This window comes from Eleutherodactylus coqui, chromosome 13 (genome assembly GCF_035609145.1).
Source record: "Eleutherodactylus coqui strain aEleCoq1 chromosome 13, aEleCoq1.hap1, whole genome shotgun sequence".
Classification (NCBI taxonomy): domain Eukaryota; kingdom Metazoa; phylum Chordata; class Amphibia; order Anura; family Eleutherodactylidae; genus Eleutherodactylus; species Eleutherodactylus coqui.
This window is the reverse complement of record NC_089849.1, coordinates 1,609,250-1,625,185: the sequence shown is the minus strand read 5'-3', so window position 1 is coordinate 1,625,185 and position 15,936 is coordinate 1,609,250. Positions and strand designations below refer to the sequence as shown.

Below are 15,936 nucleotides of genomic sequence, written 5' to 3'. Positions count from 1 at the left end.
ATTCTCGTGAACATTCGCAGTCTCCACCGCCGTTTACAGTAGTATCTCCTGCAGGCGCTGAGGGAGTACACCAGCGATGACATGAATGTGGCCCCCGCGGACAGAGTCTGGGTCCGTGGTTGGTTTCCCATCCTTTTTGAGCTCTCCTGCATCATCAACCGGTGTAAGCTGGATGTCCGCACAAGGTAATACCTGGCCGCTCCGGGCACCTAAGGGCCCTTTTTACGGACAATCGTTGTCTAGTTTTTATGTATGCATAAACTGCCGGATGAACGATAATTGGCCCGTGCAAGAGGGCGCCCCCCCCCCCCCCCCCCGAAGCGGGAACTGACTGGTGTCTCCAGCGCGGGCCGTTGGACCTGTAATGGGGAGTCTAATGTTCTTGTATGTCGCTCTGCTCTTTTGCAGGGGGCTCACCGTCATGTTTGAGATCATGAAGAGTTATGGGCACACCTTTGAGAACCAGTGGTGGCACGACCTCTTCCGCATTGTGTTCCGAATATTTGACAATATGAAACTCCCGGAGCAGCAAATTGAGGTGAGAAAGACACCCCAGATCTACAGGGTCCCTCTAATTGTCATCTGCACTGGATGTCACCCCTATGATGTCAGAGCGGAGTGTGCGCTTTCCTAATGCTAGAAGGCCAGTGTCTTATAGTGATCGGCTGGAACCCCTCTCCTCTGACATCCCTAAATGTCCAGTATCGTCCCACTGCAGGACAACAAGCGGGCGCTCAGGCGTTAGGCATTAGCTTCCCCTGAAGCGCCGAAGCCACTTGTATTCACCGAGCTGAGCTGCAAACCTTTTTAATCTGGCTGTAACCCTTGGAGCGCCGGGTCTCACTTCCCTCTCCTGTCATGAGGACTCGGCGGCTCTTCAATGCAGTCTTTGTCTTTGCAGAAGTCGGAGTGGATGACGACGACCTGTAACCACGCCCTCTACGCCATCTGCGACGTTTTCACTCAGTTCTATGAGGCCCTGAACGGCGTTCTGCTCTCCGATATCTTTACTCAGCTACATTGGTGTGTGAAGCAAGGTGAGACCCCTGCATCGGGCATTAGTAGTGGAGTTGGTGACCTTAGGCACGTGGATGATTGTGCCAGTCGGGTACAGGGTGACCAGGGCAGGTTGGTCAGATGTCTTCACAGATTTACACCTCCGGTAACTCTTGTCTGTACCCTGCAGATAATGAGCAGTTGGCAAGGTCGGGGACCAACTGTCTGGAGAACCTGGTCATACTGAATGGAGAGAAGTTCAGTCCGGAGGTTTGGGACCAGACATGTAGCTGTATGTTGGATATCTTCAGGACCACCATCCCAAGTGTGTAAGTGCTGCTCGGTGGTCTGCATGTGGTGCTGGAGGCTTGTGACATCCATTCACCTCTTCTGACTCCTCTTCCCCAGATTATTAACTTGGCGACCGTCTGGGATTGAAGACGACGCGTCGGAGAAGCGCTATGTGAGTGCGGCAGTGTAGAGTCTTGGGGAGGAGGGGTGCAGATTCCTGACTACCTCTGTACTTTGTTCTGCTTTGTCTCCTCCACAGGATCTGGATATAGATCGCCAGTCTGTGAGCAGTCAGGACAGGAATCCCTCTGAGAGGGCTCACAGCCAGCTGTCCAATACCACCGAGGAAAACTGGAGGGGGAAGACTAGCGAGCGTGAGTTTGCCCTGTCCCGCCAGTGTAGTCTACGTTTTCGCTGCCCGCCCCTCTCCCACCAGTGTAGTCTACGATGCGCGGCTTGCCCCTTACCCGCCGGGTGTAGTCTACGGTGCGCAGCCCGCCCCTTACCCGCCGGGTGTAGTCTACGGTGCGCGGCTTGCCCCTCTCCCGCCGGGTGTAGTCTACGGTGCGCAGCCCGCCCCTTACCTGCCGAGTGTAGTCTACGGTGCGCAGCCCGCCCCTTACCCGCCGGGTGTAGTCTGCGGCCCGGCCTTTTCCCGCCGGGTGTAGTCTGCGGCCCGGCCTTTTCCCGCCGGGTGTAGTCTGCGGCCCGGCCTTTTCCCGCCGGGTGTAGTCTGCGGCCCGGCCTTTTCCCGCCGGGTGTAGTCTGCGGCCCGGCCTTTTCCCGCCGGGTGTAGTCTGCGGCCCGGCCTTTTCCCGCCGGGTGTAGTCTGCGGCCCGGCCTTTTCCCGCCGGGTGTAGTCTGCGGCCCGGCCTTTTCCCGCCGGGTGTAGTCTGCGGCCCGGCCTTTTCCCGCCGGGTGTAGTCTGCGGCCCGGCCTTTGCCCGCCGGGTGTAGTCTGCGGCCCGGCCTTTGCCCGCCGGGTGTAGTCTGCGGCCCGGCCTTTGCCCGCCGGGGTGTAGTCTGCGGCCCGGCCTTTGCCCGCCGGGGTGTAGTCTGCGGCCCGGCCTTTGCCCGCCGGGGTGTAGTCTGCGGCCCGGCCTTTGCCCGCCGGGTGTAGTCTGCGGCCCGGCCTTTGCCCGCCGGGTGTAGTCTGCGGCCCGGCCTTTGCCCGCCGGGGTGTAGTCTGCGGCCCGGCCTTTGCCCGCCGGGGTGTAGTCTGCGGCCCGGCCTTTGCCCGCCGGGGTGTAGTCTGCGGCCCGGCCTTTGCCCGCCGGGGTGTAGTCTGCGGCCCGGCCTTTGCCCGCCGGGGTGTAGTCTGCGGCCCGGCCTTTGCCCGCCGGGGTGTAGTCTGCGGCCCGGCCTTTGCCCGCCGGGGTGTAGTCTGCGGCCCGGCCTTTGCCCGCCGGGGTGTAGTCTGCGGCCCGGCCTTTGCCCGCCGGGGTGTAGTCTGCGGCCCGGCCTTTGCCCGCCGGGGTGTAGTCTGCGGCCCGGCCTTTGCCCGCCGGGGTGTAGTCTGCGGCCCGGCCTTTGCCCGCCGGGGTGTAGTCTGCGGCCCGGCCTTTGCCCGCCGGGGTGTAGTCTGCGGCCCGGCCTTTGCCCGCCGGGGTGTAGTCTGCGGCCCGGCCTTTGCCCGCCGGGGTGTAGTCTGCGGCCCGGCCTTTGCCCGCCGGGGTGTAGTCTGCGGCCCGGCCTTTGCCCGCCGGGGTGTAGTCTGCGGCCCGGCCTTTGCCCGCCGGGGTGTAGTCTACGGTGCGCGGCCCGCCCCTCTCCCCGCCGGGGTGTAGTCTACGGTGCGCGGCCCGCCCCTCTCCCCGCCGGGGTGTAGTCTACGGTGCGCGGCCCGCCCCTCTCCCCGCCGGGGTGTAGTCTACGGTGCGCGGCCCGCCCCTCTACCCGCCGGGTGTAGTCTACGGTGCGCGGCCCGCCCCTCTCCCCGCCGGGTGTAGTCTACGGTGCGCGGCCCGCCCCTCTCCCCGCCGGGTGTAGTCTACGGTGCGCGGCCCACCCCTCTCCCCGCCGGGTGTAGTCTGCGGCCCGGCCTTTGCCCGCCGGGGTGTAGTCTGCGGTGCGCGGCCCGCCCCTCTCCCGCCGGGTGTAGTCTACGGTGCGCGGCCCGCCCCTCTCCCGCCGGGTGTAGTCTACGGTGCGCGGCCCGCCCCTCTCCCGCCGGGTGTAGTCTACGGTGCGCGGCCCGCCCCTCTCCCGCCGGGTGTAGTCTACGGTGCGCGGCCCGCCCCTCTCCCGCCGGGTGTAGTCTACGGTGCGCGGCCCGCCCCTCTCCCGCCGGGTGTAGTCTACGGTGCGCGGCCCGCCCCTCTCCCGCCGGGTGTAGTCTACGGTGCGCGGCCCGCCCCTCTCCCGCCGGGTGTAGTCTACGGTGCGCGGCCCGCCCCTCTCCCGCCGGGTGTAGTCTACGGTGCGCGGCCCGCCCTTCGCCCGCCGGGTGTAGTCTACGGTGCGCGGCCCGCCCCTCTCCCGCCGGGTGTAGTCTACGGTGCGCGGCCCGCCCCTCTCCCGCCGGGTGTAGTCTACGGTGCGCGGCCCGCCCCTCTCCCGCCGGGTGTAGTCTACGGTGCGCGGCCCGCCCTTCGCCCGCCGGGTGTAGTCTGCGGGCCCACCCTTCGCCTCTATATTGTATAGTCTGCTCATGTAGCGTCTCTGATACTCGTTGCTTTCCTCAGGGCTCGCTGACCAGAAGCTGTTTGCTGGACTCCTCATAAAGTGCGTCGTGCAGCTGGAACTCATCCAGACCATCGACAATATTGTCTTTTTTCCAACTACAAGCAAGAAGGAGGATGCCGAGCATCTGGCGGCCGCGCAGGTCAGTGTTGGGGGGCCGGGTGGGTCTGGGGGTTTGCTCTGGGTGCAGCTGTAGATCCACCATGTTCTTTATACAGAGGGACACGCTGGATGAAGACGTCCACTCTGAATACGAGGACCAGGGGATGTACAAGTTCATGTCCACGCCTCATCTCTTCAAGCTGCTGGACTGTCTTCAGGAATCGCACTCATTTGCCAAAGCCTTTAATTCTAATAACGAGCAGAGGACGGCGCTGTGGCGAGCAGGTGAGACGAGCGGTGCCTGAGCGCATGGATCCTTTCCATTGTGAGCCATCTCTGCTGGGACTGCTCCTTCTGTCACTGAGCGAGTCCCTCCCTCAGTTCTTCCTGGCAGTCAGTAACAGTGATAGAACCCTCCCATCCCTCTGTGTAGATGCCCGCTTGCCTGATTCTCCCCTGCTTATTAGTGTTACTCGTCATGATCGGACGGGGAAGAACGTCGGCTGATTTTTTAACATTTTTCTCATTTTTGCTAAATTGCATCATCCGCATCTGATTATTATCCAGAGGCGCAAAAATATTGGTTCCCTGCTTTAAGCAGAAAGGAGAGGTGTGTCGGCTCAGTGCTGCTGTCCTGACGGGGGGTGAATCTGACCTTGATGGGGATCTGAAACTAGTTACCCACCAATGTAAAGCAGTAGTGCTAACCACCTCCTCCTCCGCTTTCACCCTCCTCCACTTTCACTGACATCCCCTCCTCCACCTCCACCACCCTCCTCCTCCGCTAATTCCTCCTCCGCTTTCACTGCCATCCCCTCCTCCGCTTTCACTGCCATCCCCTCCTCCGCTTTCACTGCCATCCCCTCCTCCGCTTTCACTGCCATCCCCTCCTCCGCTTTCACTGCCATCCCCTCCTCCGCTTTCACTGCCATCCCCTCCTCCGCTTTCACTGCCATCCCCTCCTCCGCTTTCACTGCCATCCCCTCCTCCGCTTTCACTGCCATCCCCTCCTCCGCTTTCACTGCCATCCCCTCCTCCGCTTTCACTGCCATCCCCTCCTCCGCTTTCACTGCCATCCCCTCCTCCGCTTTCACTGCCATCCCCTCCTCCGCTTTCACTGCCATCCCCTCCTCCGTCCCCTCCACCCTCCTCCTCCGCCCCCTCCACCCTCCTCCTCCGCCCCCACCACCCTCCTCCTCCGCCCCCTCCACCCTCCTCCTCCGCCCCCTCCACCCTCCTCCTCCGCCCCCTCCACCCTCCTCCTCCGCCCCCTCCACCCTCCTCCTCCGCCCCCTCCACCCTCCTCCTCCGCCCCCTCCACCCTCCTCCTCCGCCCCCTCCACCCTCCTCTTCCGCTCCCTCCACCCTCCTCTTCCGCTTTCACTGACATCCCCTCCTCTGCCTCCACCACCCTCCTCCTCCGCTGATTCCTCCTCCGCCTCCTCCGCTGATTCCTCCTCCGCCTCCTCCGCTGATTCCTCCTCCGCCTCCTCCGCTGATTCCTCCTCCGCCACCTCCGCTGATTCCTCCTCCGCCACCTCCGCTGATTCCTCCTCCGCCACCTCCGCTGATTCCTCCTCCGCCACCTCCGCTGATTCCTCCTCCGCCACCTCCACCCTTCTTCTCCGCCCCCTCCACCCGCCCCCTCCACCCTCCTCCTCCGCCCCCTCCTCCTCCGCCCCCTCCTCCTCCGCCCCCTCCTCCCCCTCCACCCTCCTCCTCCGCCCCCTCCACCCTCCTCCTCCGCCCCCTCCACCCTCCTCCTCCGCCCCCTCCACCCTCCTCCTCCGCCCCCTCCACCCTCCTCCTCCGCCCCCTCCACCCTCCTCCTCCGCCCCCTCCACCCTCCTCCTCCGCCCCCTCCACCCTCCTCCTCCGCCCCCTCCACCCTCCTCCTCCGCCCCTCCACCCTCCTCCTCCGCCACCTCCACCCTCCTCCTCCGCCACCTCCACCCTCCTCCTCCGCCACCTCCACCCTCCTCCTCCGCCCCCTCCACCCTCCTCCTCCGCCCCCTCCACCCTCCTCCTCCGCCCCCTCCACCCTCCTCCTCCGCCCCCTCCACCCTCCTCCTCCGCCCCCTTCTCCTCCGCCCCCTCCTCCTCCGCCCCCTCCTCCTCCGCCCCTCCACCCTCCTCCTCCGCCCCTCCACCCTCCTCCTCCGCCCCTCCACCCTCCTCCTCCGCCACCTCCACCCTCCTCCTCCGCTTTCACTGCCATCCCCTCCTCTGCTGATTCCTCCTCCGCTTTCACTGCCATCCCCTCCTCCCCCACCTCCACCCTCCTCCGCTGATTCCTCCTCTTCATCCGCTTTCACTGCCATCCCCTCCTCCGCCTCCACCACCATCCTCCTCCGCTGATTCCTCCTCTGCTTTCACTGCCATCCCCTTCTCCGCCACCTCCACCCTCCTCCTCCGCCGCTTTCACCCTCCTCCTCCGCCGCTTTCACCCTCCTCCTCCGCCGCTTTCACCCTCCTCCTCCGCCGCTTTCACCCTCCTCCTCCGCCGCTTTCACCCTCCTCCTCCGCCGCTTTCACCCTCCTCCTCCGCCGCTTTCACCCTCCTCCTCCGCCGCTTTCACCCTCCTCCTCCGCCGCTTTCACCCTCCTCCTCCGCCGCTTTCACCCTCCTCCTCCGCCGCTTTCACCCTCCTCCGCTTTCACTGCCATCCCCTCCTCCGCCACCTCCACCCTCCTCCTCCGCTTTCACTGCCATCCCCTCCTCCGCCACCTCCACTCACCACCTCTGCTGATTTCTCCTCCTCCGCTTTCACTGCCATCCCCTCCTCCGCCACCTCCACCCTCCTCCTCCGCTTTCACTGCCATCCCCTCCTCCGCCACCTCCACCCTCCTCCTCCGCTTTCACTGCCATCCCCTCCTCCGCCACCTCCACCCTCCTCCTCCGCTTTCACTGCCATCCCCTCCTCCGCCACCTCCACCCTCCTCCTCCGCTTTCACTGCCATCCCCTCCTCCGCCACCTCCACCCTCCTCCTCCGCTTTCACTGCCATCCCCTCCTCCGCCACCTCCACCCTCCTCCTCCGCTTTCACTGACATCCCCTCCTCCGCCACCTCCACCCTCCTCCTCCGCTTTCACTGACATCCCCTCCTCTGCCTCCACCACCCTCCTCCTCCGCTTTCACTGCCATCCCCTCCTCCGCCTCCTCCGCTGATTCCTCCTCCGCCTCCTCCGCTGATTCCTCCTCCGCCTCCTCCGCTGATTCCTCCTCCGCCACCTCCGCTGATTCCTCCTCCGCCACCTCCGCTGATTCCTCCTCCGCCACCTCCGCTGATTCCTCCTCCGCCACCTCCGCTGATTCCTCCTCCGCCACCTCCGCTGATTCCTCCTCCGCCACCTCCGCTGATTCCTCCTCCGCCCCCTCCGCTGATTCCTCCTCCGCCCCCTCCGCTGATTCCTCCTCCGCCCCCTCCACCCTCCTCCTCCGCCCCCTCCACCCTCCTCCTCCGCCCCCTCCACCCTCCTCCTCCGCCCCCTCCACCCTCCTCCTCCGCCCCCTCCACCCTCCTCCTCCGCCCCCTCCACCCTCCTCCTCCGCCCCCTCCACCCTCCTCCTCCGCCCCCTCCACCCTCCTCCTCCGCCCCTCCACCCTCCTCCTCCGCCACCTCCACCCTCCTCCTCCGCTTTCACTGCCATCCCCTCCTCTGCTGATTCCTCCTCCGCTTTCACTGCCATCCCCTCCTCCCCCACCTCCACCCTCCTCCGCTGATTCCTCCTCTTCATCCGCTTTCACTGCCATCCCCTCCTCCGCCTCCACCACCATCCTCCTCCGCTGATTCCTCCTCTGCTTTCACTGCCATCCCCTTCTCCGCCACCTCCACCCTCCTCCTCCGCCGCTTTCACCCTCCTCCTCCGCCGCTTTCACCCTCCTCCTCCGCCGCTTTCACCCTCCTCCTCCGCCGCTTTCACCCTCCTCCTCCGCCGCTTTCACCCTCCTCCTCCGCCGCTTTCACCCTCCTCCTCCGCCGCTTTCACCCTCCTCCTCCGCCGCTTTCACCCTCCTCCTCCGCCGCTTTCACCCTCCTCCTCCGCCGCTTTCACCCTCCTCCTCCGCCGCTTTCACCCTCCTCCTCCGCCGCTTTCACCCTCCTCCTCCGCCGCTTTCACCCTCCTCCTCCGCCGCTTTCACCCTCCTCCGCTTTCACTGCCATCCCCTCCTCCGCCACCTCCACCCTCCTCCTCCGCTTTCACTGCCATCCCCTCCTCCGCCACCTCCACCCTCCTCCTCCGCTTTCACTGCCATCCCCTCCTCCGCCACCTCCACCCTCCTCCTCCGCTTTCACTGCCATCCCCTCCTCCGCCACCTCCACCCTCCTCCTCCGCTTTCACTGCCATCCCCTCCTCCGCCACCTCCACCCTCCTCCTCCGCTTTCACTGCCATCCCCTCCTCCGCCACCTCCACCCTCCTCCTCCGCTTTCACTGACATCCCCTCCTCTGCCTCCACCACCCTCCTCCTCCGCTTTCACTGCCATCCCCTCCTCCGCCTCCTCCGCTGATTCCTCCTCCGCCTCCTCCGCTGATTCCTCCTCCGCCTCCTCCGCTGATTCCTCCTCCGCCTCCTCCGCTGATTCCTCCTCCGCCTCCTCCGCTGATTCCTCCTCCGCCACCTCCGCTGATTCCTCCTCCGCCACCTCCGCTGATTCCTCCTCCGCCACCTCCGCTGATTCCTCCTCCGCCCCCTCCACCCTCCTCCTCCGCCCCCTCCACCCTCCTCCTCCGCCCCCTCCACCCTCCTCCTCCGCCCCCTCCACCCTCCTCCTCCGCCCCCTCCACCCTCCTCCTCCGCCCCCTCCACCCTCCTCCTCCGCCCCCTCCACCCTCCTCCACCGCCCCTCCACCCTCCTCCTCCGCCCCCTCCACCCTCCTCCTCCGCCCCCTCCACCCTCCTCCTCCGCCCCCTCCACCCTCCTCCTCCGCCCCCTCCACCCTCCTCCTCCGCCCCCTCCACCCTCCTCCTCCGCCCCCTCCACCCTCCTCCGCCCCCTCCACCCTCCTCCTCCGCCCCCTCCACCCTCCTCCTCCGCCCCCTCCACCCTCCTCCTCCGCCACCTCCACCCTCCTCCTCCGCTTTCACTGCCATCCCCTCCTCCCCACCTCCACCCTCCTCCGCTGATTCCTCCTCTTCATCCGCTTTCACTGCCATCCCCTCCTCTGCCTCCACCACCATCCTCCTCCGCTGATTCCTCCTCTGCTTTCACTGCCATCCCCTTCTCCGCCACCTCCACCCTCCTCCTCCGCCGCTTTCACCCTCCTCTGCTTTCACTGACATCCCCTCCTCCACCTCCACCACGCTCCTCCTCCGCTGATTCCTCCTCCGCTTTCACTGCCATCCCCTCCTCCGCCACCTCCACCCTCCTCCTCCGCTTTCACTGCCATCCCCTCCTCCGCCACCTCCACTCACCTCCTCTGCTGATTTCTCCTCCTCCGCTTTCACTGCCATCCCCTCCTCCACCACCTCCACCCTCCTCCTCCGCTTTCACTGCCATCCCCTCCTCCACCACCTCCACCCTCCTCCTCCGCTTTCACTGCCATCCCCTCCTCCGCCACCTCCACCCTCCTCCTCCGCTTTCACTGCCATCCCCTCCTCCGCCACCTCCACCCTCCTCCTCCGCTTTCACTGCCATCCCCTCCTCCGCCACCTCCACCCTCCTCCTCCGCTTTCACTGCCATCCCCTCCTCCGCCACCTCCACCCTCCTCCTCCTCTTTCACTGCCATCCCCTCCTCCGCCACCTCCACTCACCTCCTCTGCTGATTCCTCCTCCTCCGCTTTCACTGCCATCCCCTCCTCCACCACCTCCACCCTCCTCCTCCGCTTTCACTGCCATCCCCTCCTCCGCCACCTCCACCCTCCTCCTCCGCTTTCACTGCCATCCCCTCCTCCGCCACCTCCACCCTCCTCCTCCGCTTTCACTGCCATCCTCTCCTCCGCCACCTCCACTAATCTGCTGATTCCTCCTCCTCCGCTTTCACTGCCATCCCCTCCTCCCCCACCTCCACCCTCCTCCTCCGCTGATTCCTCCTCTTCATCCACTTTCACTGCCATCCCCTCCTCCACCACCTCCACCCTCCTCCTCCGCTTTCACTGCCATCCCCTCCTCCGCCACCTCCACCCTCCTCCTCCGCTTTCACTGCCATCCTCTCCTCCGCCACCTCCACTAATCTGCTGATTCCTCCTCCTCCGCTTTCACTGCCATCCCCTCCTCCCCCACCTCCACCCTCCTCCTCCGCTGATTCCTCCTCTTCATCCACTTTCAGTGCCATCCCCTCCTCCGCCACCTCCACCCTCCTCATCCGCTTTCACTGCCATCCCCTCCTCCGCCACCTCCACCCTCCTCCTCCGCTGATTCCTCCTCTTCATCCGCTTTCACTGACATCCCCTCCTCCGCCTCCACTGCCCTCCTCCTCCGCCTCCACCGCCTTCCCCTCCTTCGCCACCTCCACCCCCGCCTCCTCCCTTTTTACTGCCATCCCCTCCTCCGCTTCCATCACCGCCTCCTAAGTTTTCACTGCCATGCCCTCCTCTGCCTCCACCGCCATCCCCTCCACCGCCATCCCCTCCACCGCCATCCCCTCCACCTCTGTTTTTACTGCCATCCCCTCCTCTGCCTCCACCGCCATCCCCTCCTCCTCTGTTTTTACTGCCGTCCCCTCCTCTGCCTCCACCGCCATCCCCTCCTCCTCTGTTTTTACTGCCGTCCCCTCCTCTGCCTCCACCGCCATCCCCTCCTCCTCTGTTTTTACTGCCGTCCCCTCCTCTGCCTCCACCGCCACCCCCTCCTCCTCTGTTTTTACTGCCATCCCCTCCTCTGCCTCCACCGCCATCCCCTCCTCTGCCTCCACCGCCATCCCCTCCTCCTCCGTTTTTACTGCCATCCCCTCCTCTGCCCCCCTCCTCCGCTCAACACTAGTCCTTACTATAACAATCATTTGCTTTCTGCTCCCTAGGATTTAAAGGGAAGTCCAAGCCGAACCTCCTGAAGCAGGAGACCAGTAGCCTCGCCTGCTGCTTGCGGATCCTTTTTCGCATGTACACGGACGAGCGGCGCAGAGACTTTTGGGAGGACATAGAGCAGCGGCTCCTAAAGTAAGTTCTGTGGGCCTGAGTGTCCCATCATGTTGGACGGAGGTGTGTGGATGGCTCACGTCTGTCTGTCGTTACAGTGTGTGCAGCGAGGCCCTGGCTTACTTCATCACTGTAAACTCTGAGAGCCACCGGGAGGCCTGGACCAACCTCCTGCTGCTACTGCTGACCAAAACCCTCAAAGTCAGCAACGAGAAGGTACGCTGCCCCGGCCCCTACACGCCACCTTCCCGACTCCCATCTTGGAGACGCCCCTCTAGGCATGAAGGGCAGCTGGGATGGAGATCTGTTTGGCCTAAATGTCCACCAATGTCAGGTGGGCGCTGGCTGTCCGTTGTAGCATGACAGCCTCATTCTAATCAGTAGGGTTGCATCGCTGTCACCCCCAAAACGAACGTCCTTGTCCAGTGGGGTGGGGGTGTTTGATGTGACCTCCATCACTGGTGATGTCCTCTTTTCCTAATGAGCCGCATCCCTCCACAAACGCTCTGCGAAGTTATCCAGCGCCCTATGCAAATCAGAGGAAAATGGACCCGCCCACGCATGCTCCGCTGGAAACCACGCCCCTTTCTAAGTTTATTCCGTTTAAACAAAAGTATATAGTTGCATCTTACAGAGTCCAGAGAGGTTTCATCCCTGAGCCCTCCTAGCTCGTTCCTCCAGACATCCGCTTACAGAACCCATGAGCCTGGGCTCCGCAAACTAATAGAAGGCAACAGAGCTTTACTGCGTCATGACACACGCCGGTCAGCGCGGGGGCTTCTGCAGGCCCCAGCATTGTCCGTGCTGTGGTAATACCTTACACTATGTATGAGCCATCAAACAATCACAAGTTCAACTCCCCCAATATAAAAAGAAAAACCGTCTTTGGTATCGCTGCGTCCGTGACACTGCGCCGTCAAAGGAAGACGTGACGTATCCCACTCCGAGCAGCGTCACGCTGCCAGAGCTGCTCCACCTCATCTCATCAAAAGTAAGCCATATGAACCCCCAGATGGTGCCAGCGGGGATGCAGGACGTCCCCCCAACAAGGATGGCTGTTGTTTCTCCAAACAGCTGCACCTGGGGTCTCGGGGTCCTCGTGCCCCTCGTGCCGCCATTATGTTATTCTTCTGCGAGGTTCACTGTGCAAACAAGAAAAGGGGGAATTGCAGGGGTTTTTTTCCATTTCACTCCAATAAAAAATTTTTTTTGAAGTTTTTCGGTACATTAGTGTATTACGGTCCTGCAACCCACAAGCCCAGACAGGAGGGCCGGCGATGTATAGGGGGTGGTCTCACATCGGCGTTGGCATCTTCGGTCGAAGGTTCTGACGCAGATCTGGTCAAAATACCAAAAGATGATTTGCTGCGCGCTTTATCTTCTGTTCAAAACCAACCAAGCGGAAACTGAATGGACGCCATTATAGTCCGCGGCGTTCGCTCGGCCATGCTCCGTTTTGTGCTCAGACAGGGATTCCCCTTGTCCCGCTGCCGAGAAGACTGTGCGTGATTTGTGTGTTGAGAGATGCACAAATCCTTCCCACATGTGAATGGAGTCATGTCCATTGTGGTGCACAGGAGAATCGCGGCATGCCCTATATGGTTGGAGCACACTGCCCCGTGAACCCGAGTGCCCGCCGGGGCAATGTGCCGCGCCTGGAGGCCACCCGGAGAATCGCGGCATGCCCTATATGGTTGGAGCACACTGCCCCGTGAACCCGAGTGCCCGCCGGGGCAATGTGCCGCGCCTGGAGGCCACCCGGAGAATCGCGGCATGCCCTATATGGTTGGAGCACACTGCCCCGTGAACCCGAGTGCCCGCCGGGGCAATGTGCAGCGCCTGGAGGCCAGCCTGAGAATCGCGGCATGCCCTATATGGTTGGAGCACACTGCCCCGTGAACCCGAGTGCCCGCCGGGGCAATGTGCCGCGCCTGGAGGCCAGCCTGAGAATCGCGGCATGCCCTATATGGTTGGAGCACACTGCCCCGTGAACCCGAGTGCCCGCCGGGGCAATGTGCCGCGCCTGGAGGCCACCCGGAGAATCGCGGCATGCCCTATATGGTTGGAGCACACTGCCCCGTGAACGAGTGCGCGCCGGGGCAATGTGCCGCACCTGGAGGCCAGCCGGAGAATCGCGGCATGCCCTATATGGTTGGAGCACACTGCCCCGTGAACCCGTGTGCCCGCCGGGGCAATGTGCCTCGCCTGGAGGCCAGCCGGAGAATCGCGGCATGCCCTATATGGTTGGAGCACACTGCCCCGTGAACCCGAGTGCCCGCCGGGGCAATGTGCCGCACCTGGAGGCCAGCCGGAGAATCGCGGCATGCCCTATATGGTTGGAGCACACTGCCCCGTGAACCCGAGTGCCCGCCGGGGCAATGTGCCGCACCTGGAGGCCACCCGGAGAATCACGACCTTACTGAAGTGGTAGAACGCTTAGCATGCGCAGGTACGTTGCACGTTAGCAGTGTGATTGTCGCGCTCGCCTGGGTGGAGGCAGCCTCAGAGTTGGGAGGGATTATTATTTTTATTTTTAAAGTAAACAGGAAATGACAAAAAAGAAGAAAGGGGGAAAAAGGTCCTTAAGGGTTAAGCGACGCGATTATAAAAATTCTGTCCGTTCTCTTGCCCCCCTTATGTCTATGGAACAATAGAGGACCGCCTAGAGTTCCGCTAGGAAAAGCTGAGCAGTGACCTCCGGTCCCGTGCCAGGGGTTGGGGGTCCAGCATAATAAGGGGGCTGTCTGGGGCAGCGGGTCTCCTCACTGATCTGATGGGTGCCGAAGGCTCATTAGGAAAAGAAAGGCAGTTAGAAGTGATGATTCACCCCTGCCTGCCAGCAACGGGCATCTTGGGGGTGACGAATTGTCTTTAACCCCTTGGATACGGGGGTTGTGGTGGGGGTGATTCCTGCGCTAACCAGTAAGCTGTGCCATGTAGGGAGGGCTGAGCGGGGGCCGTGTCCTGACTTGTGCTTCCCTCTCTGTAGTTCAGGGCTCACGCCTCCAAGTATTACCCGCACTTGTGTGAGATCATGCAGTTTGACCTGATCCCGGAGCTGCGAGCCGTTCTGCGGAAGTTCTTCTTGCGCATCGGGATCGTCTTCAGGATCTGGCTGGCGGACGAGCAGCTGAGTGGCCGACTCCCATCTTCATAATGGCTGGCGCCAGGCCTGGAGCGCGGTGCTACTGGCAGCGCAGAGGAGCCAGTCTTCATTCTTCAACCCTTCCGCCGCAGCCGCGGAGCCGATACGTTCAGATGGAGGACTCAAATGTCTTGTAGATTTTTATTTTTGCTACTTTGGGTGTGCGGCTCCTGAATTGATTTTAAGGTGGTTCTTTCTATGGGTTGTTCTCTCCTGTTGGGTTTAGTGTTCCTGTGCCCCCTAGGGTCTGTGTTGACATGTGCCCCCCGCAGTCCCTCCCGTATTGCGCATACTCATATACAGAGGCGCTCCCCTGACGACGGATCCCTTCTCACAGCTCCGATCTTCTGTTGTATGACCCTGCTGCTTATGAAGGTTGATAGCAGAGAGCAATAGCTGCGCCATAGGCTTGCAGTACTGGACCACGATGACTTCCTAGTGCAGACGTTCATCCCCTGTCTCGGGTCATTGCACTGTATACAGGAGGAGCCTCAGTAGCTGCTATAGGGCCGGCTCTTGTCCCTCCCTTACCGCTGCCGGATCCTGGTGTGACCGCCCCTCGCTGCCGGATCCTGGTGTGACCGCCCCTCGCTGCCGGATTCTGGTGTGACCGCCCCTCGCTGCCGGGTCCTGGTGTGACCGCCCCTCGCTGCCGGATCCTGGTGTGACCGCCCCTCGCTGCCGGGTCCTGGTGTGACCGCCCTTCGCTGTAGCGCCTCCATGGGAGTTTTCATAGCTGCAGTTCTTGAGAGGCCAGTATGTAGGCGGGAGGCAGGGCCCTAAGTTGTGGCCCCTGTACTCCATAAGGAGTGGTTGTAGCTGAAGCACGGTCTCCCGTTCCCCATGGCAGCCGTTTTGCACATAAAGCTCCGCCCCTCACCTTTTGCACCCTCCTACTGAAGTTGGAAGGAGTGATGAGTATTTTCTCAGTGGGGTCATTTACTGTAAACTCCGGCCAGTGTTATCTGTAGGGTGTGGCCTTGCCAGAGTGGGCGGTGTCTCAGAGTAACCCCTCCCTATATATAATATATAACCCCCGTGTCTGTTCTCTGTATGATAAGTTATTTCTTTTCCGCTCTGATTTTAATGACTGCTGGATGTAAACATTTGGAATAGAGATCTATGAATCTGTAAAGTTTTCTATGTAAGATAGACTGTACCATAAGGTTATCTACTCTGCGTTAATCAGATGTCAATAAAGCTTTAATGGTGTCTGCCAGTGGCTTTATATCCCCCCCACCCCCGCTCCATCACGTTGATACGTGTTACGGGTACTGGGTGGTGGGCTGCAGTCACCTGTCGCAGGTAACGGCACCATGATAACGCCTCAGCCTGTTTACTGGGCTCTGCCCCTCCGCTGTTGCCTGCAGCATCTCCTGGGCTCTAGTCACAGGTAATGGCCCATGATCCTCCTGTCTACTGGACTCTGCCCCCTGCTGTTGCCTGCAGCATCTCCTGGGCTCTAGTCACAGGTAATGGCCCATGATCCTCCTGTCTACTGGACTCTGCCCCCTGCTGTTGTCTGCAGCATCTCCTGGGCTCTAGTCACAGGTAATGGCCCATGATCCTCCTGTTTTCTGGCCTCTGCCCCCCCTGCTGTTGCCTGCAGCATCTCCTGGGCTCTAGTCACAGGTAATGGC

General features: G+C 62.6%; 1 protein-coding gene across 1 annotated transcript in view; it reads left to right on the top strand.

Moving 5' to 3' along the window:
- ARFGEF2 (ADP ribosylation factor guanine nucleotide exchange factor 2) overlaps positions 1-15,508 on the top strand; it is a 52,469-nt gene extending 36,961 nt beyond the window's left edge. The window contains exons 29-39 of the mRNA XM_066586468.1: positions 55-185; positions 409-538; positions 902-1,037; positions 1,187-1,325; positions 1,405-1,459; positions 1,547-1,661; positions 3,971-4,110; positions 4,187-4,355; positions 11,034-11,172; positions 11,250-11,367; positions 14,141-15,508. Coding sequence (XP_066442565.1) covers positions 55-185; positions 409-538; positions 902-1,037; positions 1,187-1,325; positions 1,405-1,459; positions 1,547-1,661; positions 3,971-4,110; positions 4,187-4,355; positions 11,034-11,172; positions 11,250-11,367; positions 14,141-14,308 — 1,440 coding nt within the window. The 3' untranslated portion in view covers positions 14,309-15,508. The remainder of the gene's footprint in view (positions 1-54; positions 186-408; positions 539-901; positions 1,038-1,186; positions 1,326-1,404; positions 1,460-1,546; positions 1,662-3,970; positions 4,111-4,186; positions 4,356-11,033; positions 11,173-11,249; positions 11,368-14,140) is intronic.
- The last annotated feature ends 428 nt before the right edge of the window (positions 15,509-15,936 follow it).